This window comes from Chelonus insularis, unplaced genomic scaffold, assembly GCF_013357705.1.
Source record: "Chelonus insularis isolate UGA/USDA-ARS -01 unplaced genomic scaffold, ASM1335770v1 contig_134_pilon, whole genome shotgun sequence".
Lineage (NCBI taxonomy): Eukaryota > Metazoa > Arthropoda > Insecta > Hymenoptera > Braconidae > Chelonus > Chelonus insularis.
This window is the reverse complement of record NW_023276375.1, coordinates 85639-110154: the sequence shown is the minus strand read 5'-3', so window position 1 is coordinate 110154 and position 24516 is coordinate 85639. Positions and strand designations below refer to the sequence as shown.

Here is a 24516-nt window from a genome sequence, read left to right as displayed (position 1 = left end):
TTCAATATGAACAATGAATATTTAATACATTTATGAGTGAAGGAAACAGTCATAGTATTATTTTGAAGTTTTAGTTAAATATCAACACTTATTTAATCCATGTAAAATATTTTTTTCAACTTAAAATATAATAAAATAGTAATAATATTGATTAGTTGTTTATTATTATGTTAAAAACATTCCTTATTAATTTTGTGTCAATATTATAGGTTATATTCGAAATGAGTAAACTCGTAGAATGTTTAAATATAATTTTATTCACATCGATAATATTCTATATTGTTTAGTATTAAAAATTAAAGTTTAAAATACAATAAATTTAATATTTTCCTAAAACAGAAATCATCAATAGTCACATTACTCTTTTACTTTCCCTCGATGTCATATGTGTTTTAATACATATATAGACATGTGTATATGTATATAAAATTGTGTCCTTCACGATATTTTCTTAAACTCAGAGGTCAAATTCAAAAGTACAGACCGTTTACATTAGCTGAACGTATTTTAAAGAACGATTGAGAATTTAATATTACAATATAGGTAAAATAATTTTAAAATCCAATAAAAAGATTATATATTATTATTTAAAATTTTTATTTAACTGCTTTTTCACTAATAATACCAATTTCTTTTGTATATTGAACGATGAGCTTAACATCATTTGACATAAGAGCTAAATATTAGCCTAACATCAATATCTACATATCTTAACTGTCTTTATATATAATAATACATTTAATAATCAGTGTTTTTTATTAGACTTTGGTCCATTATTAAAGTGTCAACATTCTTTGTTCTTCACTACATTTTTTAATCTTTTTCATCATTGAACAATATTATTTTATTATTGCACAGCTTTATTTTGACTTAGCACTGTAATTGATAACATTATATTAAATGACTTTTCAAGTATAAATTTTAACATTGCTTTCATTGAGTACCTCAAGAATCGTTTATTAACATTGCATAGAAATAATAATTTGTGAAATTTCAAGATCGGTAAGTCATTATAAATAAGTTTAATTATTAAAATACTAATTGATTGATTGGATAATATATTGGTAGCAAGATTGACAAAAGTATTCAAAGCTTTCAATATTTAATAGCTTTGTTAATTTTGATGGGTTCCGTGCTTGGCTTTGTTTGGAAGTCCATGATGATGATATTAGAGAAGATTAAGAGTTTCTTTAACAGAATATTTCAATGGAGTTACCTGAGAATTATTTGGTCCTATGTAAGTTTATACAAACATCGTAATTGAACCCCCTTGCTCACTGAATAATATTTTACACTAATGTGTTGTACTTATGTAAGTAATTAAATAAAGTAGATTTACTTAAACGTATACATTAAATTCTATAGTAAAATAAGCTAGTCGTTTTGTCTGGAATCATTGTCTGAAACTCCAAGTAATATGGTATCTTATTCCAAGCATGACCCATACTCTTTTGTCATAATAACTTATATTAACCAACGGTTTTCTCATAAACTCGTTATATCAAATAGTTATTTGATTGCAGTCACTGACAAACAGTATGACAAATACACCAGTAATGAGTGATACCCCACATGAAAATGATTCTGATGTTCGTATTTTGACATTGAACAAAGGAGAACATCTAGATAGCATTTTATACAGAATTAAAAAAGGTATGTTTTTTATCAGCTACTAGTTATTCATTTAAAAATTAATATGTTAAGTATATGCTTGTAGATTACATGAAAATATAAACTTTTCTAGATCATAGACTATCAAAAAATCAACTCACAATCAATTTAAAATTATCTATTTACTTTTACTCAAAACAAAATTAAAATTTAAATATAATAACATAATAATTTATTTATTATGTAATAAATAATTAATTATGCATTGACAAACACTATTTATATTAGAAAAAAAGTCTAAATGTTTTCTAATCTATTTTTACTCATGAAATATGGTTGATTTACAAGTATTTTTTTCATTCTTTTAAAGGATGGACAGTAGAATTTCGTCTTGGACCTTCATTATTTGGGAAAACTATCAACATATTTACCAATCATCCATCATCTTCGGAGAATGTATTCGAACGAGACACGTATTATCAATTACCATGGTGTAACGAAGTAGCAGTTCTTAAAGTGAAAAGAGCTGGTTCATTCCACTATTACATTACAGATGCAAAGTAAATAAATTTGGTTAATCAGTGAAAGATAATAGTTAATATTATATGAATTTTTAATCAATTTTCTTTCAACTTGAATTTGCGAAAAATTTAATTATCTAATAACAAATAAAAATAAATCATCAAAAAGTTTTTTTTTGTTACATTTTCAGAGAGAAGAATGATTCAAAAGCTATATCATCAGGATATCTTCTGGTTGAACCGGAGTTACGTGTAGGTGTGCCCGAAATGATTTTACCGCTAGACTGCATTCAATGTCAAACAGTTTTATCGAAATGTTTGGGACCTTTTTCTACATGGGAAGAAAAATTACAAGTATCTCGTAATTCTGGATATAACATGATTCATTTTACGCCAATCCAAGAACTCGGTGGGTCTCAATCAGCCTACAGTTTGAGTGATCAGTTAAAAATAAATTCATCATTTTACGATGACAAACAGCAACCTGTTACGTTTACTGATGTAGAGAAACTGATAAAAAAACTACGACAAGAGTGGAATATGCTATCAATATGTGATATTGTTCTTAATCATACAGCTAATGAAAGCTCATTTTTGGTTTCACATCCTGAATGTACTTACAACTGTCTCAATTCTCCTCATCTTCGACCAGCTTATCTTTTAGATGCTACACTATTTGAGTTAACCTTAGAAATAGCTGCTGGTAAATGGGAGTTAAAAGGTATTCCATGTGTCGTGGAAACAGAAGATCATCTAAATGCTATACGGCATGCTCTTCATACTCATTTTCTACCTTTAGTTAAAATTCATGAACTTTACTCACTTGATGTCAATGAAGTGATTGGAGATTTCTTGAATTTGGCACGTACCCAAATGCCACAAGATGCAATACCAATTCAAGAAAAATCAATAGTTATAATACAAGATCCACAATTTCGTCGATTGAAATCAACAGTCGATATGAATCTGGCTTTACAATTATATAATATTTATCGGCCTGACTGTTTTGATGAAGAAACACGCTTAAAACGTTGTGCTGAAGAGTTTCGTAAATGTATTCAAGAGCTCAACGATTCAATTATAGGTACAGTTCAAAACCATTTAAATGCTGCAATTGAAAATACTATTGCTTCGATTCGTTATTTTAGAGTGCAATCTGATGGCCCTCAACTGAAAGAAGTTAGTGCACGAAATCCATTAGTTCCTAGATATTTTACAGATTATGGAACACCAGATTCACTTTTGGAAAGAGAATCAATTATCTACTCTAACTCTGGATGCTATTTGATGGCTCATAATGGCTGGGTAATTAATGGAGATCCTTTAAAAAATTTTGCTGATCCTGATTCGAATATTTATCTAAGAAGAGAATTGATTGCCTGGGGTGATAGCGTTAAATTACGGTACGGTAATAAACCTGAAGATAATCCATTTCTTTGGCAGCATATGACTGAATATGTGGAACAAACGGTTAAAATATTTGATGGAGTACGTTTAGATAATTGTCATTCAACACCAATACCTGTTGCTGAATACTTATTGGATGTTGCTCGACGTATTCGTCCTGATTTATATGTCGTTGCTGAGCTTTTTACTAATTCCGATCAAAAGGATAATATATTTGTTAATCGTCTAGGAATTACTTCACTTATTCGGGAAGCCATGTCAGCGTGGGATAGTCATGAAGAAGGACGACTTATATACCGATACGGCGGTGAACCAGTTGGAGCTTTCTTTCAACCACAAAAAAGACCACTTATGCCTAGCATTGCGCATGCTCTTTTTATGGACCAGACCCATGATAATCCAAGTCCAGTTGAAAAACGTAGTGTTTATGACTTACTTCCTTCAGCAGCATTAGTATCAATGGCTTGTTGTGCTAGTGGAAGTAATAGAGGATATGATGAATTAGTACCACATCATATTCACGTTGTTGATGAAACAAGGCAGTACACTGCATGGACTGATGATGTAAATTTACCAAATTCAAATTTTAAATTTGTGAGTAAGTCATCTGGAATAATTTCGGCAAAAAGAGCATTCAATGATTTACATAATACTCTAGGTAATCAAAACTTTAACCAGGTATTTGTTGATCAAATAGACTCTGATATAGTTGCAGTAACTAGACATTCGCCTAAAACACATGAAAGTGTTATATTAGTTGCATTCACTTCTTTTAATCATCCTGAATCAAATGTTCAAGATTCAAAAAGATATATTAAACCATTAAGAGTTGAAGGTGTTGTTGAAGAAATTATTTTTGAAGCTCGATTACTGCATAAAAATTCGGATAAAAATACATCTGGTAGTTCTATCAATAATCATCAAATGGATGCTGATTTTATTAACGGCTTAGCTAATTATATTGTTGATATTAAAGAACATATTCAAATTCCAGATTCTACAATGGTAGAAAAAGTTGATTCTGGAAACTTAAAAATCACTCAATTAAATTTCATCAATTTTCAACCAGGATCAGTTGTTGCACTCCGTGTTTCTCTTCATGCCAATATTAAACCTGCTTTTGAAAAATTAAATGATATTCTTCGTTCTATAACGGTTAATATTAATTCGTCAGACTTAAAATCCATTATATCACAAATGTCTCTATCAGATATGAATAAGGTATTATATCGTTGTGATCAAGAAGAACGCGATGAAAGTAATGGTCAAATAGGTGTTTATAATATTCCTGCTTACGGTCCACTTGTTTACGCTGGTCTTCAAGGTATTATGTCACTCCTTGCTGATATTCGTCCTAATAATGATTTAGGCCATCCCTTGTGTGTTAATTTAAGAGAAGGCAACTGGTTAATAGATTATATTTGGCAACGTTTGCAAAACTATCCAGAAACATTAGAACTCGGTAAATGGTTTGCTAAAATTTCTGAACCATTTACATTAATTCCAAGATATTTGGTACCCAGTTATTTTGACACCATTATTACCAATGTTTATATGGCTCTGATAGACCATTGTTATACAAAAATGTCTAAATTTGTTCAAGATGGATCATATTTTATTAAATTACTTTCATTAGCTTCTTTACAAGTCAATGGTGTTATAAAATCAGCCCAACTCCCTGAAATGTCACCAAATTTGGCACCGCCACGACCAAAAGTCATAATAAAAGATGGTGTTAAAGAGCAAATATGCACGACTATATCAGCTGGCTTACCCCATTTTGCTGTTGGATACATGAGAAATTGGGGAAGAGATACGTTTATTGCTCTTCGTGGTGTCCTATTGTTAACTGGAAGATATGAAGAAGCAAGATTCATTATTCTTGGATTCGCTGCTACTCTTAGACATGGATTAATTCCAAATCTCCTCGATAAAGGAGCCAATGCTCGATTTAATTGCCGAGATGCTGTTTGGTGGTGGTTATATACAATTCAATGTTATATTCAATATGTTCCCGATGGAATCAAAATATTGTCTGATAAAGTATCAAGACTCTTTCCTACTGACGATTCACCAGCATTATCACCTGGCAAAGTTGATCAACCTCTTCATGATGTTATTCAAGAGGCATTGAGTGTACATTTTCAAGGTTTATGTTTCCGAGAACGAAATGCTGGTAAACAGATTGATGAACACATGACAGATCGTGGTTTTAATAATCAAATAGGAGTAAATCCAGAAACCGGGTTTGTTTTTGGTGGAAATGATGCTAATTGTGGAACTTGGATGGACAAAATGGGATCATCGGAAAAAGCTGGAAATAAAGGAAAACCAGCGACACCACGAGATGGTTCAGCTATTGAAATAGTTGGTCTTAGTAAATCTATTTTAACTTTCTTGGCCGAATTATATAAACAAAATCTCTTTCCTTATGGAAGTGTAAAACGGCATAATCGTGATGGTACAATGGTAACGTGGAGTTATAAGCAGTGGGCAGATAAAATAACAGCTAATTTTGAAAGATGTTTTTATGTTAATCAAACACCAACAAAAGGTGAAATGAATCCTGAATTGATTCACAGACGAGGAATTTATAAAGATAGTTATGGAGCATCACAATCCTGGGCAGATTATCAACTTAGACCAAATTTTCCTATAGCTATGGTTGTAGCACCAGAGCTCTTCAATCCTAATCATGCTTGGTTAGCACTAAAACAAGCAGAAGAAATATTACTTGGCCCTTTAGGAATGAAAACTCTAGACCCAGCAGATTGGGCTTATAATGGTTATTATGATAACTCCAATGACTCAACAGATGTTAAAGTTGCTCATGGATGGAACTATCATCAAGGTCCTGAGTGGGTTTGGCCTATTGGATACTTTTTACGAGCACGTCTTTATTTTGCTAAGATATTAGATAATTCAAAAGAATTAGAACGTACTATTCAATCTACAGAGGCCATTATTTCTAAACATTTTGTAGAAGCATCAACAAATCACTGGCGAGGTCTTCCAGAGTTAACTAATAAAGATGGTGAATATTGTAAAGACAGTTGTCGTACTCAAGCTTGGAGTATATCTTCAATATTAGAGGTTCTACATGAACTTGAAACATTAAAATCTCAAATATTATCAAAAAATAGTGAACTTATTAACTGATACGATTTTGCGTGTGTTCATCACTCTCATTCAAACTTAACATATTCAAACATGAAACAAAAATATAGTGACAAGTATGACAATATATGGTTATATGATAAAAATTCGAAATTAAATGATGAAAAAGAACAAGCATCTAGGAAAACACACGCATTTGTTAGTTCTGTTGAAAATTATGATGAAATATTACCAGCAATAAATATTATATTTGACAAAAAAGAAAAAAATAAAAATATTACTCTAAATGCGGATGGAACCAATATCGATAAGGATAATTTTTCTGACTTTACACTCATAGAAATGAGTAATAATGAACAAGATGATAAGTTATTCAGTGAATTAGAACAAATTCATTCTCAAAACGATTTCACAAAGAAAGAAAATGAAACGGAATATCATACTAACAGTACTCTATTTTCACGTAATCAAAAAGATTGTTTATTCTGTAAGAAAAATAAAAATATTTCAATGGTATATAGCGATGCATTAATTTACAAAAAAAAGTTATGTAACGTACGTCAGATTGTTTTATATCATTTTCAAATACTAACTAATCAAATAATATTTTATTATTGCCAGTCAAATAATAAAGATTTTTTATCATCAATGTTCTTTAATAATGACTATATGCCTGTTGTTGATATCACTAAAACAAAAATGTTTCAATTTTTTCAATCAACAACAAATAATCAAAATACATCTATTGATAAAATTTCGATACATAATCTGTGTACAGATACTGATTTTTATTTGCGACATTCTATTAATGTACAATATCGTCTTCCAAACATGAGTATTTGGGAACCTAAAACATTTCAAAATAAAATCCATCATTCAATGCAAGATTATATTGATAAAGATAATATTCAATATTGGAGTTCAGACTCTGAAAAAAATAGTAGACTTTTAAATCTGAGAAATGATCGTAAGCTTAATTTATCACATTCACGATTATGCCAACATAGAACTAGTTTATTGATGCTCGAGCCACTTCTTTTAATGCCTGATTTTACGATATCAAAAAACAGTAATTCTAATAATAACCGTATAAGACAGTCAAAACATATTAAAATTGTACGAGTGGCAGTCGCATATTCAGTTTCGTTTATTTTTTTAACTTTTATTACATTTTATATTGTTTATTTTTTTTAAAATTGATTAATTGATTAAATTTTATCGAATGTTATCTGTTAATTATTTATTATACATAGAAATCTATATAAAATTTATAATAATTTATTTTGATAAAAAATTTGTGTCACTAGAATCAAATTTTCTTCTCTAAATAATTCAAGTAATTACGTAGCATACGTGACAACAATCATAAGTAATTTGATCTTTAATTATTAAAAGCTTTTTCTATCATTTTTCATACAATTTTAATACACGTAACTCTAAATTAAATTATGGTCTGTGTAACTGGATTTAAATAATAACGGCATTTCATTGAACCTATTAAAATTATTGTAACTCAATTTGAGAACTGAGTTAATGTTAATTTTAAAAATAATATTTATTGAATGTTAATTTATCTAATTAAAAGTTAAACTGAACTTGTTGAATGTTATCAATTTTATAAATCTGATCCGATCACATGTAAACTTTTTAAATTTAATATTAATTAATAAATTATTATTATGTTAATATCTAATACAATAAACAAAAAAAATAATATACTATATATACATATATTTTTAAAACATGTAATACATGATATTATATTACAAAGTGGAACAATAATAAATGGAAATAACTATAAAATATTTTTGGATTTCTAATAAATATTATTATGTGTAATAAACTCTAGTTCATTTTTGCCCATTGGTTCTTTGAAATAAATAGTACATTTATATAATAGAATTAATTCATTATCTATATTAATTTTGATTAAACATCGTCGAATATTCTTCTTGGTAGTGCGGAGTAATTAGACTCTGTAGATAATGAATCATTTAAATTATCAGCTTGATATCCACTGTGTCTGTAGGTAGTACCCAAATCATGAAAATTTGTTGATGTATTGAAGGTAGTGCCCATGGAGTAATCTGTAGAATCGATATCACGTAAAAGACTGGTTCTTACTGATTCACTTGAATCATTCCGCTTCAATGATTGTACTACGAGAAATTTCTGTTTGGATCATATGTAAATTTAGAATAATTTTTGTTATTTATTTACCAATATCTGTGTTTTGTCGTTGTACAGAATTTCTATTCCGGGATATTACTGAAGATTGGTTGTTAATTCTTCCTTGAAACTGTTGTCGACGGATTTTCGATTCTTCGATTCGTAATCTTCGTCGTTTTTCTGTATATGAAAAATGTAATTATTTTTAAAGTAATTTAATTAATTATTCATTAGAATGAGTTTTAAAAAATTATTTCGTAAATTAAAATGATAAGAAATTGAGTAATAAACACTAATACAATAATAAGTTGATCATGTGGGTACTTCTAATTGCATTCAAATCAATTTTTCTATACATTATAAGACTGATTTAATAAGGTAATATTTGGGATAAATTGGTCAAAATTTATACACAACTTCTTGAAAAGTCACCAATGATTTTTACGTTTTATAAATAAATTACCCTGCAAATCTCATAACACATGTTTGAAATTCACACAAATAATGTATAATACCATAGATAAACTGTAGTAATTGTGTAGGAACATTCTACACACATAAAAGTGTGTAAAAAAATACACATATAGTATAGTTTATTAATGATGTTATACACGTAAGGCACATTCAATGAATGAATTCCACACATATGTGAATCATCTTAGATATGCAGTGTAGATAAATAACTTCTAGATACCTCTCTGTATCAACTCCTTGCCATCATCAACATGATCCGTAGTAACTTGATCATCATCGAGAAATTGTTGGAATCCAAGTATAGATAGTAATCTACTTCCCAAACTGAAATATGTCGCTAAACAAAATGCTAAAATTGCCATAGGAAAATATACGTTAAAACCATCCGATATTATTGAAATTACATCCATGTGACCCATTACTTGAGTATAATGTGTTTCTAATATATGAGTTTTTATAATATGAGAATCCATATGAATCAAACCTAAGAAGTTAAGACACATGGGCGGTGTCAATCGACACAACATCATACCACTAAATATCAAACTATATTCATTTGTTTGATGGTGTGGAGCTAGATAATATAAATTTAAGAATCGAATTTTTAATATTGTTGAGTATGCACAGTAACATAGATAGGCTATTGTCATTGTTGATAAAATCTATAAGACAAAATAATTACTATTAAATTCTACTCGTTTAATAAAACAAAAATAAAATTCTCTAAAAATACCTCAATTGTAAAGTAATCATAGCTGATTTTTGCAAGATTCAAGAATAGTGCAAACAATGATAAAACGGGGCTTTTATTGAAAAAAGTAACTTCAGACCATACAACAGCAACAGAAAGACAAGCGGTAATAATAGCTGCAATTTTTTGCATGTAATTTTTGATTAAACAATTCCAATACCACTCTGTAACAAAATATTTTATTTTTAGTTTTTTGATTTTTATAATTAAAAAATGTTGTAATAATAACGAAAAAATGGTACCTATGGTTGGATTATAGACAAATCGCATAAATAATGATCGATTAACAGGAAAAGAGGAATTGAATTTTCTTTCAATATTCATTTGATTTTTGGCAATATCTTCTAAATGAAATATTTCTTCAACTAGAATTCCCCATTGAGTTTCTGTTCTTTGTAAAGTTTGTAACGCTTTGATAGTCTGAAAACAATTGTGTTGTATAAAATCGAAATAATATATTTCTAATCTAATCACTAAATTGATGAAAGGTCAAATAATTAAATTACTTGTTTGTGCAATCGAATTAAAGATTTTTCAGACGGTACTATAGCAGATGAATCTTCAGAAGACTGCCGTCTGTTCATACGATCTTTTAGCTCAGCTGGAACTTTTTGAAAAATTGTTTCTAAGTTTCGGTAAAATGGATGGTTTGCACCAATAGCCATTGAAGCCATATACAGTGACTGTAAACAATTAAAAAAATTATATACAAGTGACTCTCATATTTGAAAGAGATTAAACAACTTTTTTTTATGTATACAATCAAATAGAAATTTTGGTTATCACAAAACTATAACGATTTTTAATCAATATTGGAATTGAAATTTAGAACTTTAATATTCAGACTTATTATAAAAAGTTAACTAAATAATACAGAGATTATTATTGATAATTGAGCATAGATAAATACTCAATTATTAAAATAAAATGAATAACTACCTCCAGAATTCCATCAACTGTCTCTTCAGCTTCACATTTTTCCAAATATAATTTGGATGCTTTAAAATAGCTATATTGAAGTACAAATCCTGGTTTACTAGCATTCCATAACCCACGAGGCACTTCAACTAAAGCATAACCCAGAAGTAAAACTAGTAAAAAAAGACCCCATGTATTTGAAGCTGATGAAGCTATAGCTTTTAATTTTTGTCTAAAATGAAACAAAATTATTGTTAAAGTAATTTTTTTTCTTTTTTTTAAGATAGAAGATATTTAACAAACCCATCAAGATCTAAATCTGGCTTCAATGCTATGTATATCAATAAAATTCCACATATCGATAAATAACTTCCATAGTAAATAGCATTATCAATTAAAGCTGATTTTAATTTTCCTCTCATAGTGAAATCACCAGCTTTAATATAAGATTGCATTATTGGAAGAATTAACCAAGTTAAGCATTGTGAAGTCCAATACACTATTCTCCATAAATTAGGGAATATATCATCAGGCACACTTGACCAAGGTTTTTTACATTTTGTCGTAATATTACCAGTATCTATATGTGAATTTGATGAATTTACGTAATTGTTGTATTCTACACATTGTCTATATACAGTCTATAATAAAATAAGTCATTATTATTAAAATATCTCTATATAAAATAGTAATGAAATAGTAATACTTACTGATGATACGTCTAAAGGTAATACAAATATGATTAATAATGAAAAGTACCAAGCGATAAGTACTGAAATGGTGACAACAATATGATTTCGAAAAATATTTCCATATCGATACAGTAAGGTTGTTGCTAGACAAAATGCTACAACAATTTCGGTTATCAAAGGACCCACACTCATTATTTTGTATTATAAAGGCATAAAACTTTAATTATTAACATTATTCATTTGACGACTCTTTAGATTTTTGTATATCTTCTTTTTCTTCAATTTCTTGTTCACATTCTAGACTGGCTTTTATTTTTGCTTCAGCTTCATTTTGCATTTTTTCTAATTTTTCTAAAGTAATTGACTTCAATGGAAGTAATTTTGGTTTACACAGAGCATATTCTAATTCTTGCGTTTGATAAAGAAAGTCTTCCTCAAAAATAACAAAAGGATTTTCATTTAAAGTTTTTTTATTTTCTGTCATCTTGTGTGACAGTCATATGCAAAATACACGAAATTGAAGTATACATAGTTTGTAATAATACTTAATAAATTCAACTTTTTTTTTATTCAAGTATGTACTTAAAATGTGTTAATGATGTTTATCACTATATAAAAATTAATTGATTATTATTTTATTAAATACACTTTATTGTTCATTTGGTTAAACAATGTAAATGAAAAATTGTGTAATTAAACTATAGTCAGAGGTACTATGTGTATCCCTACTCCGTTTAATTAATGATAGAGACACGTGATTCAATATGATGAGGCTATTCCGAAATACGCCACTGTAGCCGCTTCGATATATGTATATCTTATCTGAGGTATACATAGTGTAGTCAAAACATTGAAAGAGTAGACTTGGAGGTTATACAAGGAAATTATTTATTATAATTTATAATTTTAATTTGTTAAAATTTATGTATAGATGTAGATAGTATCCTCCTAAGATCTAGATCCTACATAAGGATAGATTTAAGATTGAAGATGAGCAGCTCAGAAGAGACGTCATGGATCTCATCGTTTTGTAGACTGAAGGGTAATGAATTTTTCTGTGAGGTAATTATCCAATTTTTCTATTTAACAATCAGTATTTGTTTTATTTTAATCTTTTATTTAAATTTCAGGTCGATGAAGACTACATTCAAGACAAATTCAACCTTACTGGGTTGAGTGAACAAGTTTATCGTTATCGGCAGGCTTTAGACGTGATTCTAGATTTTGAGCCTGGTATCATATATACTTATGTATATATTTAAGTACGACGTAGTGTTTAAAACAATCATTTAATTATGAAATAAGCTTTATTGTTTTATTAAGTGCGTTTTTAATTAAATATCAATGAGTAGTTTACTTATAAAAATAGTAAAAAAAATTTTGTTACTTCAATAGAATATTTTGGAGTATGCTGTTTTGGAGTAACAATATTAAAAAAAACTAAAATCTTTTTTATGCTGGTAAAATTTTTTCTGAAAAAAAGTTTTCAATGGTGTTCATTATAATTTTACAGATGATATTTTCTACGATATTTCTGACAAGTCAGATTGGATCGACCTAGCAGCAGAAAGGCTCTATGGCCTCATCCATGCTCGCTACATCTTGACAAATCGTGGAATAGCTCAAATGATTAGAAAATATGAAGCTGCCGATTTTGGTTTTTGTCCTCGGGTATATTGTGAGTCACAGAAAATGTTGCCACTAGGATTAAGTGATGTTCCCGGTGAAGCTATGGTAAAAAGTTACTGTCCCAAATGCATGGATATCTATACACCAAAAAGCTCACGACATCATAACAATGACGGCGCCTACTTTGGCACTGGATTTCCGCATATGCTTTTCATGGTTCATCCTGAATATCGACCTAAGCAAGCTTCAAATCAATTTATTCCGAGGTATATTAATATTCAATTGATTTGATATAAAGTTGAATGAATATTTTAATGAAACTAACTAGAATATGAATTTCTTTGTGAATTACAGATTATATGGCTTTAAAATTCATCCACTAGCATATCAAATACAACAGCAATCGGCAGAAACATTTAAGGCACCTCTACATAGTATTATTTATAATAATGAAAAAAGTTGAAACTCCATATTACGATCCAAATTTATTGTTTAAAATAAAGTACTCAGTGAATATTTTTATATCATTATTATATACTTTATTGCAGTTATGTACCATAGAAGCTACATAGATGTTGCTATTTCCGCCTTAGTTATATACCATTGTTTTATAACTTTGTTATATTACAGTGATAGTATAGGTACATAACATTATTATCAACATTAATATTGTTCAATTTCAATTCAGTCTAAACAAAAAAAATCTAGATTGGAAACTCAATATGAATATAAATCATTTCCGTGGTCGGTAATTGCTCATAGGATACAGACCAGGCATTAATGTTCTCGAGTGTATGGACCAGACATTAATGCGTTTGGGTGTACGTTTGCGCAGTAGTAAAAAACGTGTTAGAAGGGGTAAGACATCAGTGGTAGAGAGCCCGAAAGCATTGAAGCAACGAGTTCTATTGAAACGCCACTTTTTATTGCTGCTATTTAGACCATTTTTCTATTAATAATGAACAAAGGTAGTTGGATATTTAATAAGCAAGAGAAAGGTATTATAAATATAAATATATTATATTGATATTAATTAACGTCTATAAGTGTACATGAAAAACTTTTTTTTTCTCTCAGTAAATCTTGATTTATTTGATTATTTAAAGAAACTAACAATAATTATTTTAGATGCGTTTTACATACGTTATTAATTTGTATTTATAATACTTTTAGCTCTATATATTGATATTGAAAAAGAAAATGACGATGATGATAAAAATAAATCATACAGTTCTTGGAATCATCTTCCTGATATTTTACTCGAAGAAATATTTTCCTATCTTACGATTAAAGAAAGATATTATGCATCTTTAGTATGTCGTGCTTGGTACAGAGCTTTCAAATTGCCAAAAGTATGGTCAACATTTACTTTGCAAGATACAACTTTAACAAGAGGAAAATTCAATTATTACAGTGGCTGGTGTTATGTCCTAGATCACATAAGAACGTCGGCATGTCTTAATAAAGTCGGAAAAAATTTTAAATCCCTTATTTTTGAGCCAGTGTATAATTTTTATAATTTATATGAATTCATGACTATGATATCGTGGTATTCTGAACAATCAAATATCGACGATTCATCAGAAATAGGAGGAATTGGCACTCAGATAAGGCATCTTAAATTTATATTTCCATGTAATATGGCAAATAAAAATGATCCAGAACAAATTAAAGTTTTTGGAACGGGTGGAAAACTCTTGGAAGCATTGAAAAGACTAACAAAAAATTTAAAAAACTTAAGATCTATTGAATTTATTGATCTTATGTTGGATAGTAGCGAAGCTCTTTATTTTTTAGATGTTATTTGTGAAAACTGTACTGAAACTTTGAAGCGTCTTGTACTTATTAATGCTACAAAACTGCATTGTCCGCTTTTACATGTAGGAGTTTTTTTAAATTTAAATGTAAGTTTAAGAGGAAAAGCAAATCAATGAATTAACATAAATTCATTAACGTTTGTTTATTCATTAGTCCATTGACTTCAATACTACTTTGTTTTTCTATAGAAATATTTTTTTTTTAAAAATGATAATGAATTATGTAAAATTTATTAGGTCCTAGTTATAAGTCCTCAAAACTTGGATGAAGACGTTTTAGAATTGATCGGATATACAAGATTAAGCCACATGCATATTTTTCAAAATCGTTATAGTCCGGTTGATACAACTGTTCAATTAGTAAGTTAACCAATATTTAAAAACAATTTTGAGAAGAGAAGGACAAAATAAAATTTTGAAAATTTAAAAACCATTATAATTTAACGATACTCAACGAATTCAATATCTATTCTTATAGCCTATGTCTACTCATTATGGAATAAATAATAAATTTACATAATATCAGCATTTAAAAAAATCTCGTATTCAGACATTTAACTAATAAAATTATAAAGTTTCTCTAACTCATTATGAGTGTAAAATAATAATTAACATACAAATTTTATTTTGTCTCTCTTATTTTTTGATGTACCTGAAAAATCTAATGATTAAAATAATATTTTTCAGCCTAAACATTTCAGCTGGGTGAAGTTAAGAAAAAATAATCCAAAATTGAAAGTTCATCTTGAAATTGAAAGTTGTAAACCAGAAATAATATTACCAATCGAATTTCCTGAGCATTCGTCAATTCCTTGTTATAGTATTGTCATAGATAATCCAATAGTACAAATTTCAACATCAAAAATGATCGCACAAGCAATCAATTTTCAATCAACATTAACATTATATGCATTAAAATGCATTCCAAAATATTACCAACATCGCAATTTTTCGAAACGTTTAGATGAAGTGTTTGTTCGATTATGTAAAACCTGTTCAAATATTCAAACACTGGTAGATATTCTTTATCATAAATTTTGGTGGTTGATGATTTCTTGAAAATTTTAAACCAACTATGACAGTTTAAAATATTCTAACTCTATGTTTGAGTTAATAAACACGTGTGTGTGTGCATTGTTTTGAACTTGACATTTAACAACTAATCAATAATTTAGTAAGTTATTTTATTTTTTATCATAATAATTTTTTGTTTCATTCTAATTTTTATAAGACTGCAAATAATTGAAATATTTTATCTATGCGCTCTGATTTGTTTTAAAAACAAAAACAAATAATAATGAAATATTTAAAAAAACATTCAAAAAGATTGATATCAGTTAATGCAAATTATCGACATAACATGAAGTAACAAGTAACTCCATATTGAATGGTTTTTTGATATTACAGAATTGTTTGTTTTTTTTTACTAGTATATTGTTATTTCACAAGACTGAAAAATATGATTGTCAGCAATAATAAAAATAATTATTCCAATTTTAGATGATTCATGATAAAATATCAACCGCAACAATCTTAGAGATCGTATCAATAGCTAAAAATTTGAAAAACTTATATGTTCGACGGAATGCGGTGTTGAAGAGATGTGATAAGACATTATCATTAATTAGCAATTGGACGCCTGAGCATGAAAAATGGATAAAAACTAATAGTAATTCTTATGAAAGTACTGAGAAAGAAGTATCAAAAAAACTAGGATACCGATGGCGAATGTTATCTGAAAAAGAATTTAAAAATCAGACTTTGTATTTATATAATTGAATTTCAAATATTCAAGGTAAGATAAAATATTTGTGAGTTACGAAAAAAATTTTAATAATGATCTATACCAATTTATTTACTGACTGACAAATTACTTTATACGTTCACCTCGGCTATTATTAGGTAAGAAATTATGGACACAAGAATTAAACCTGACTTTCAAGTGTTATGAAATAAAGGTAATATTATTAAAATAAAATAAGTAAACACAATATGCAGATTATAATAATAAATTCTAAAATTTTTATTATTAATTTATGATGTCACAACTGTCAATAAAGTTTACTATAATCTTTTTTATTTTATTAATTGAGTATAATGTACATCGATAAAAGTTAAATTTCCAGTAAAACAAAAACTTCCAAACTTTGAACTTCATTCAAGCAATCCATTTACTTGGAATGCTATTATAAAGTAATTCGCTATATTAAAAAAATAATCGTCTATGTAATTCACTATTTATCTTACTACACGTTAATGAAGATTCAATGATGATACTAATAATTTGGAATAAATGTAAAAAAAAAAATAATTCAATAGAAAATGTATCCATACAGTTCCACATTAAATTTTATGAAAATTTATGAATCTATTTTAATATCAAAACAACACCTCAATATTATTTACATCTATATGAATCACTGTTTATTTACGCTAGCAATCGACATCTATATATATATGTATAAAGCTAAGGTATGTAGATGAAACGTGTAGATAGATCAAATACTAAAATACTTATTAGAATAGTATAATCTGAACATAAAAGAAATAAATATATTAAAAAAAAAATTGTTTACATTCAAAATTTAATTATGTAGAGACAAAAGCATGATAAATTATTGTGACATTGCTACCGAGCGTTTATCGCGAGTTTTATTCCGTAATATCGTACGAGCTTTAAATGCTGCTGCATTCATCAAAGTTCGTTCCAGTTTACTTGTTTTTTGGAAAGCTGTTACGGGTACTGTATTACCAAGATGAAATATATCTCGTAAAAGTAAATTTTCAGCAAGATGAATATTTATACCAGAGCCTAATATTCTGCAACATGCATTATATTGTATACGTGGACACCATCCTTCAAGATACAATGTTTCTTTGCCAAAACGAATCTGCATTTCGGGTACAATGTCCTCCTATAAACGTAAAGTAATAATTAATAGTAAAATTCATGTATCGTCTTAAAGATATTTTACTTTGAATAAGCATAATGGTTATTTATAACAATTAATAATTGTCATCAACGTTACCTCGATATATCTTAAAATGTCTCGAAAACTCGCTCGTTGTTGTTTACGATCTTTTTTTGCTCTAGACTTATTGGAATCCGTAGCTAATTCTTTTAATACATCAACGAGTTCATCAGCAGCCCAATCATGTTCATAATCTTCAGAATATTCGCGACCAAGTTCGAAAATGACTGCTAGGGCTTCACCTGCTGACATGCGCACATCAAGATGCGGAGATTCCAGAAGCTGACGTAAACGATCAAGAGATCTAAAAGTTTTATTTACATGATTATATTAATAGTAAGATTACAAGGAAAATGATTTTTGACCATGTCTTTGTAAAAAATCAACATTAATATTTGGGACAAATTAAATTTTATATATAGATAAAGCTCATAATGTTTCAATTTTGTTCAAATAAACTTAATATAAATAAAAAAAATTACTTTATGTAATTGTTTTATCATAATTGATGCAACAATATAATTATATTTTATTTCCACAGAAAAAATTCATGGCAAAGTTTATTGAGCGAGAATTAGGACATTGTGACTTTACGATGGAAAATGAATTTTGTGGAAGACAATTAGACTGACTATGCTAAGGTGAAGGTTTGGATGATAATTTTATACATGGTTCGAGTTGTCCTACTTTTTTTCTTAAAATGTATTATTACTTGAATATTAATTCCAACTTACGGCATAAAGTTATTAATTCTGCTACTAGCAAGTAAATTATAAATATCCGAAGGAGTCATAATAGTTAAAAGAAGAGTCCAAGCTGATAGTGCAGCTGCATGAAGTGTGCCTAATTCGACAGAAACTGCAGCAGCAGCACCGTTACCTTTTAAATATGAACCGGCAAATATATTTGATAACAGTTGAACATTAACAACAGTATCAGCAGCATCATTACCAGATAAGAAATGATTCATACTTAAAGCCCAGCAACACTAAAAATAAATTAATTAATTACGTATCCAATAAATTATAAACATATTGATTTCATAATTATTTTGAGTTATACCTCAGCTCTAACTTGAGTTGAAACAGTATTATCATTAGCAATCAACATAAGAATGGATTTCAGATCTTTACAGACAATCTCAGCACTTTCAAATGCACCAAGTTGAACACATAAAAGAGTGCTTAACCTTGCAGCAACACATTTTTCATCATTTTTTCCTTTCTTTAATCCACGTTCAACGCAATCAGTGATTGTCATTTTTCTGTCTTCTACAAAATCTGGAACGTATTTAAGCGAAAACATTTTTTCAATCCCATTGAAACAAAATGTTCTGCCTTTAGCACTCTTTTGAGACAATCCATCAATAGCTTCTTTGAGTTTTTCCTCAAAAACTTCTTGTTGGCTAATCTCATCAATTTCATTGTTGTCATTTACATCATCTATTGCTAAACTTTTATTATCCGACTGTCCACTGGTCACACTAGCAGCGTCATTAGTACTTAAATCGTCATCGGACATTACTTCAGCACGTTTTCCATGTTGGCCTATGAAAGTTCACAAAAGTCATTTTATTTATTTATTGAAAATCGTATGTTCTCATAAAAAATTAACTATCATGGTTAATAAAAACTAACGTTTTTTCGTAAAACAAATTAATTACATTATATGAGTATAATTATTCGATCTTAAAGAATCACGTGACATACATATCGCATAATGAAGTATTGAGGTAATAAAAGCCAAATTGTGTGGCGTATGTATTTGAACAATTTATTATAGTAAATAATCATAAAACGAGAGTATTTCTTAAATTAATAGATTTTCTCGCATATGTTAATTAAATAAATTAACCTACCAGATTTGCCTTTTCTTCCTCTTTTTCCAGGCATGTTTCTTGATCACCTTATTGCACAATTTGAACTGATAATTTAAACAAACGATCAAGATGGCAAATGTCTTATATTAGTAGTTGTCGGTCGTATATTGAATCCACTGCACTGATTTTTAATTATTATAAGATAAAAACTCATTAACATGGTGTAATTATTCCAAATGCATACACGTTGAGACAGCCAACGGAGGGCTTTCTCGTATGTGCACCTGCTCTTATTGACCTTCTGCCTGCTGTTCATTTAGTATATATAGTCAATTGAGAGAAGGAGTTGGTTTCGGGTATCATCGGTTTCGATTCCGAATCTATCATTTGACATGCGCCATACTTTTTTGTGTTCGAAAAACACATGCGCACCAAAGTCATGCCCATGCAAAGAAACTCCGAAGACGTCTCTTTGGTTCATGTGCAGTCGTCTATCTCGTTTGTTGAAGGTTATATGCGATTGCTCTAGAATCTATACACTCCTATACCAAATTACGACAGCCATTTAGGGAAAATTTTGGCTATTTTTTGACTATACCAAAAGATTGTGGAAAATTTATACTCTGACTAGCAATTACATAATCGGGTAAATTTTTTGAATGTTATACTTTGTAAATATTTTTAACATATGTTTATAATTTTCAATATTTAAAATGTTGATAGTTCTGATAGAATCTTAATTATGTAGCAATTGACTAAAGAATATTTTTTCGTAAATTTTATGAATAAATGAAGATGGTTTTTCTCTGGACGAAATTTTTTTTAATAATTAAATTTATCAACTTAGAATATGAATGATTTAAATTAAAAAATATTTTGGTAAGATTCGAAAAAAAACAATAAATTGAAAACAATTGATGAAGTATATAGTTTAATGTAAATTCTTATGAAATTTTTTTTTACAAATTTATTCTTATTGATAAGTATAAACAAATAGGTTTTGCACCAAAATTAATTATTTGTAAAATATGATATTTGTAAAAATATGATATACTAGAATTACCTAAAGCCCTAAGAATAATCTTTGAAGGAATTTGTACAAACAAGAAAGTGTGATTTATTATTATGGAAAATTATAACAGATTTATAAGGTCCCGGTAACTATAGATTTTCAAGTTTAACATCAATTAATTTTAAATATTTTGAATAAAACGTATCAATGAATATATTTAGTTAATAAAAGCTCTTTGTAGTGCTAAATTGATTAAAAAATACATGTTAATATTTACGTGATTATGATAAAAGCTTTTATTTGCTAAATGTACCCATTATTTGCTGAAAAATGTTGGTCTCCACACCGTTTAACATAATTTAATATTATGATTTCTATCTCTACGTTGTAATGAGTATTTTGAAAGTTTAGTTGTATATAATCGAATATTTTACTTCAATTTTTAGTTTGTATTCTTATAAAAATTTAATTAATTATTAGAATTATTCTGTACTTGACGTTTTATTACTATATTGCCAAAATTCCATTTTAAGGAATTTTGAAAAAATATACTCATTAATTTGCTTACATAAATTTTCAGTCTTAATTCCAACATTTTTCATTTTGAAGTGAACGTACAATTCAAATATCTCTAGTTTTCTGTTTATAATTTTATATTTTAAAATTTTTTTCAAACCAAACATCAATCTCTTACGCGTAATCCCCAAATGCTTGTTCTTCGTACTCCCACTGTAGGTCTTGCTACTGAACTGTATAAAAATTTATTTATTTCTGTTCCTTTTGAATTAGTCTGAAGAGTTTTTAACATCGGTTCAGTCATCAAACCAAACACATCCAGAAACATTAGAGAAGGCATGTATGCTAATCTTAAATATGTCGAGGGTGGGATGCTATAACACCGATTTAATGACAGATGTTCCAGTTTTTTGAGATTTAAAATACTCTGAATTGAATTCATTGTTAATAAAGTACAATCACTTAAATCAAGTTCAATTAGATTTGGGCAAGAAGTAACTAATTCTTGGACATCTACGAACAAAAAAAAAATAAATTAGTAATAATAAAATGTACATATATTGAAAATAATAATTTAGAGATATTTACCTTCATCGGTAATAGTTTTTCGACATCCAGCAATATTCAGTCTAGTTATAGATCGAGATAATAATTTGCATATTAATGAAATTGATCGAGAATCCAAAGAACACCACGAAATATTAAATGTGGTTAGTCTAAATATGATAAATTATGAAACATATTAATTATTGAAAATTATTATAAAAGAATTTGAAAAATTTTTAGCAACATACTTTGTCAGCTTCATTAAATGTTGAATTCCGTGAACATTAATTCCTTCACACATAGTTAAATTGAGAACTGTTAGTTCAGTATTTTCACTTATGGCCTTACAACATTCTTCATTTAAATTTCCTTTTTCCAGTGATAATTTTTTCAATTTCTTACATTTGAATAGGAGTTCTGCTAAGCTTGTTGAAGATATTACTGCCATTGATAGATCTAAATACTGTAATTTACTATGATAATTATCAGCAAGTGCATCATTGCCTGTCAGAAAAACAGGATCAGCAAGTTCAGCTTGAGCTAATCTAAGCACTTGAACTCCACGAGGTAGAATATGGTTTAGTGTACCCGGATTTAATACTTTACTACCAAGGTCTAATCGATTCCATAATGCTTCATCACGAGCTATTTCACACCATCTTTTACAAACTAACATAGATTGAACAAGCCATTTTTTTGGAAGCCATTTCAATATCATCAATATAATTTCATCAGACAGTTTATTAAACTTATTTTCTTCGATCAAAGAACCACGCTTTTTTCTTCGATACAAACAGAATTGGCTTATATCATTCAAAGACTGTGAATTTAAATCAATCGAATTTTGTTTATCTGTAAATTTTTCACTCTCCATGTGGGATCCGTATCCAGATTCATTAACGATGCTAAAAAGAGAAAATTTTTCAAATAAAAATTCGTAAATTATCCTATCATAATTACCAATTACTATATTAAGTAAAAATTCATTTATATCAATGGAAAATTTTATATGGTTAATTTGTTATGAACTTAGATGTATTAGTAATATTATTTAATAATGAATAGTACATACTTATTTAGTCCCCATGGTTCAGAAGTAGATTTCTCATTTATTGACACGATTTCATTCGAAATATATTCACTGTTAGATGAATCCTCATTCGACTTTGAAATACAAGGGGATATACTTCTCGATTGTGTTTGTGATTTAATTAAACTATCACAGCTATGTTCTCCATCTTCCAACATACCGACCCCCAAATCTACCATAACGTCTGGCTCAACAAAATTCAAGTCTCCATGATATGGCCAAATGTTTTCATCTAAAGTTCCATTTTTCGTTGTATCATTCAGTTGATTCTTGTAATCACTATTTACTTTTATACGTTTGCTACATATAAGAAGAGTATAATTATTAACAAATAATGAAAATTTTTGTCATAAAAAATGTCTTATATAACAAAAATAAAAAATACATTAACCTCGATGAATTTATGAAAGTTGAACACATGTTTTATGTTTAATATATTATATAAATAAAATGTTTTTATTACTCGCCATTGTTTTACATTACTTACATTAAAAAACTTAGTTTTTTTATGTAATTATAAGAATCAATGGTCAAGAATATATTTCATTATTTAGGAAATCAAACCATAGATAAAAGATTGTTCAAATATACTTATAGCAACTACAGTTATAATAATAATCACTTAACTTTAAATAATCATCGTAGAATAATGTAAAAATCATTCTAATTCTTATTAAAATCTTTAAAATTTGTTTTCATCATAGAGATACCTAAAATCTTACGAGATTTCATTGTTGTAGAATAAGGTTATACATTATATTTGCAAACATAAATTCTAGTTTTTAGTACAGGAAAAAAATTAAAATCTATGTTTTTTAAAAAATAAAATTAAAATTATTAATAAAAATCGAATTTAAACGGAATAAATCTATTTTATAATATTTACAAAAAAAACGGTCTTCAACTCATAGTACACACAATTTTAACATGCAATTAAATAGATAAAACTTTTTGAAATCTTTTTAAAATTTAAAGTCTTTTAAATCAATCATACCTTTTAGGTGACCAATGTTGAATAGAATGTTGAGTTATTTGATTACTAAACCTTGTATTTTCTTCCAAGTTTATGTTCATGATGATCAGCACTTGAGGAAGAACATCAGATACTTACGGTATATAATCAAAAGTGTATACACATTTACCACATGCTATTGTGCTATCGTATTGTAAAAGGATATTATATGCTCGTTTCGCGCGCTCTGCTGTTTATGTCAGTAAGTGCTATACTACGTGACATAAATTGTGTCTCAATTTGGTATAGGATAGTATAGGAAATTGCATGTATAACCTCAAAAAACTAAAAAAAAATGAACAGCATTTGTTTCGTATAGTGCTTTATTTTCTACAATTTGGTATTTAAAAAAGAACGAAATAATTAGCCACACCTTATTACTCAAGAATTAAAAAATAAAGAAATTTACTTTACTCAAATCTGCGACTTTTCTATAAAGTTAG

The 24516-nt window shown here is 28.1% G+C and overlaps 6 protein-coding genes across 13 annotated transcripts; 3 read left to right on the top strand and 3 right to left on the bottom strand.

Moving 5' to 3' along the window:
- The first annotated feature begins 344 nt into the window (after positions 1-344).
- LOC118074260 (glycogen debranching enzyme) lies at positions 345-6725 on the top strand. Of its 5 annotated transcripts, none has more exons than XM_035095347.1 (5): positions 345-543; positions 1110-1237; positions 1524-1653; positions 1982-2171; positions 2324-6725. In XM_035095347.1, exons 2-5 carry the CDS (start codon positions 1124-1126, stop codon positions 6696-6698), a joined length of 4809 nt encoding a protein of 1602 aa, XP_034951238.1. In that variant the 5' UTR covers positions 345-543; positions 1110-1123; the 3' UTR covers positions 6699-6725. The 5 variants fall into 5 exon arrangements, with proteins under 5 accessions (XP_034951238.1, XP_034951239.1, XP_034951237.1 ...); XM_035095346.1 differs by lacking the exon at positions 345-543 and adding an exon at positions 801-1002 and having other exon boundaries at positions 1069-1237; XM_035095345.1 differs by lacking the exon at positions 345-543 and adding an exon at positions 802-1002.
- Positions 6726-8395: 1670 nt separating this feature from the next.
- LOC118074276 (LMBR1 domain-containing protein 2 homolog) lies at positions 8396-11989 on the bottom strand. Of its 3 annotated transcripts, none has more exons than XM_035095371.1 (9): positions 11679-11989; positions 11272-11609; positions 10990-11200; positions 10557-10733; positions 10293-10470; positions 10033-10214; positions 9520-9961; positions 8877-9005; positions 8396-8743 (listed from the first exon to the last, which is right to left on the bottom strand). In XM_035095371.1, exons 1-9 carry the CDS (start codon positions 11850-11852, stop codon positions 8586-8588), a joined length of 1989 nt encoding a protein of 662 aa, XP_034951262.1. In that variant the 5' UTR covers positions 11853-11989; the 3' UTR covers positions 8396-8585. The 3 variants fall into 3 exon arrangements, with proteins under 3 accessions (XP_034951262.1, XP_034951261.1, XP_034951263.1); XM_035095370.1 differs by having other exon boundaries at positions 8397-8815; XM_035095372.1 differs by having other exon boundaries at positions 8647-8828.
- Positions 11990-12438: 449 nt separating this feature from the next.
- Positions 12439-13811, top strand: LOC118074257 (casein kinase II subunit beta-like). Of its 2 annotated transcripts, none has more exons than XM_035095340.1 (5): positions 12439-12487; positions 12592-12722; positions 12791-12893; positions 13174-13555; positions 13644-13811. In XM_035095340.1, the coding sequence occupies exons 2-5, from the start codon at positions 12651-12653 to the stop codon at positions 13750-13752; spliced, it is 666 nt and encodes a 221-aa protein (XP_034951231.1). In that variant the 5' UTR covers positions 12439-12487; positions 12592-12650; the 3' UTR covers positions 13753-13811. The 2 variants fall into 2 exon arrangements, with proteins under 2 accessions (XP_034951231.1, XP_034951233.1); XM_035095342.1 differs by having other exon boundaries at positions 12463-12530.
- Positions 13812-13921: 110 nt separating this feature from the next.
- LOC118074255 (uncharacterized) lies at positions 13922-17429 on the top strand. Its single transcript, XM_035095338.1, has 6 exons — positions 13922-14287; positions 14463-15193; positions 15344-15466; positions 15794-16120; positions 16607-16901; positions 17009-17429. Exons 1-5 carry the CDS (start codon positions 14248-14250, stop codon positions 16883-16885), a joined length of 1500 nt encoding a protein of 499 aa, XP_034951229.1. The 5' UTR covers positions 13922-14247; the 3' UTR covers positions 16886-16901; positions 17009-17429.
- Positions 17430-17634: 205 nt separating this feature from the next.
- Ifrd1 (Interferon-related developmental regulator 1) lies at positions 17635-20211 on the bottom strand. The gene is made up of 5 exons (XM_035095339.1): positions 19937-20211; positions 19141-19625; positions 18813-19066; positions 18136-18382; positions 17635-18021 (listed from the first exon to the last, which is right to left on the bottom strand). Exons 1-5 carry the CDS (start codon positions 19968-19970, stop codon positions 17722-17724), a joined length of 1320 nt encoding a protein of 439 aa, XP_034951230.1. The 5' UTR covers positions 19971-20211; the 3' UTR covers positions 17635-17721.
- A 715-nt stretch (positions 20212-20926) lies between these two features.
- LOC118074259 (S-phase kinase-associated protein 2) lies at positions 20927-24228 on the bottom strand. The gene is made up of 5 exons (XM_035095344.1): positions 24056-24228; positions 23044-23361; positions 22220-22876; positions 22014-22141; positions 20927-21938 (listed from the first exon to the last, which is right to left on the bottom strand). The coding sequence occupies exons 1-5, from the start codon at positions 24133-24135 to the stop codon at positions 21592-21594; spliced, it is 1530 nt and encodes a 509-aa protein (XP_034951235.1). The 5' UTR covers positions 24136-24228; the 3' UTR covers positions 20927-21591.
- Positions 24229-24516: the final 288 nt, after the last annotated feature.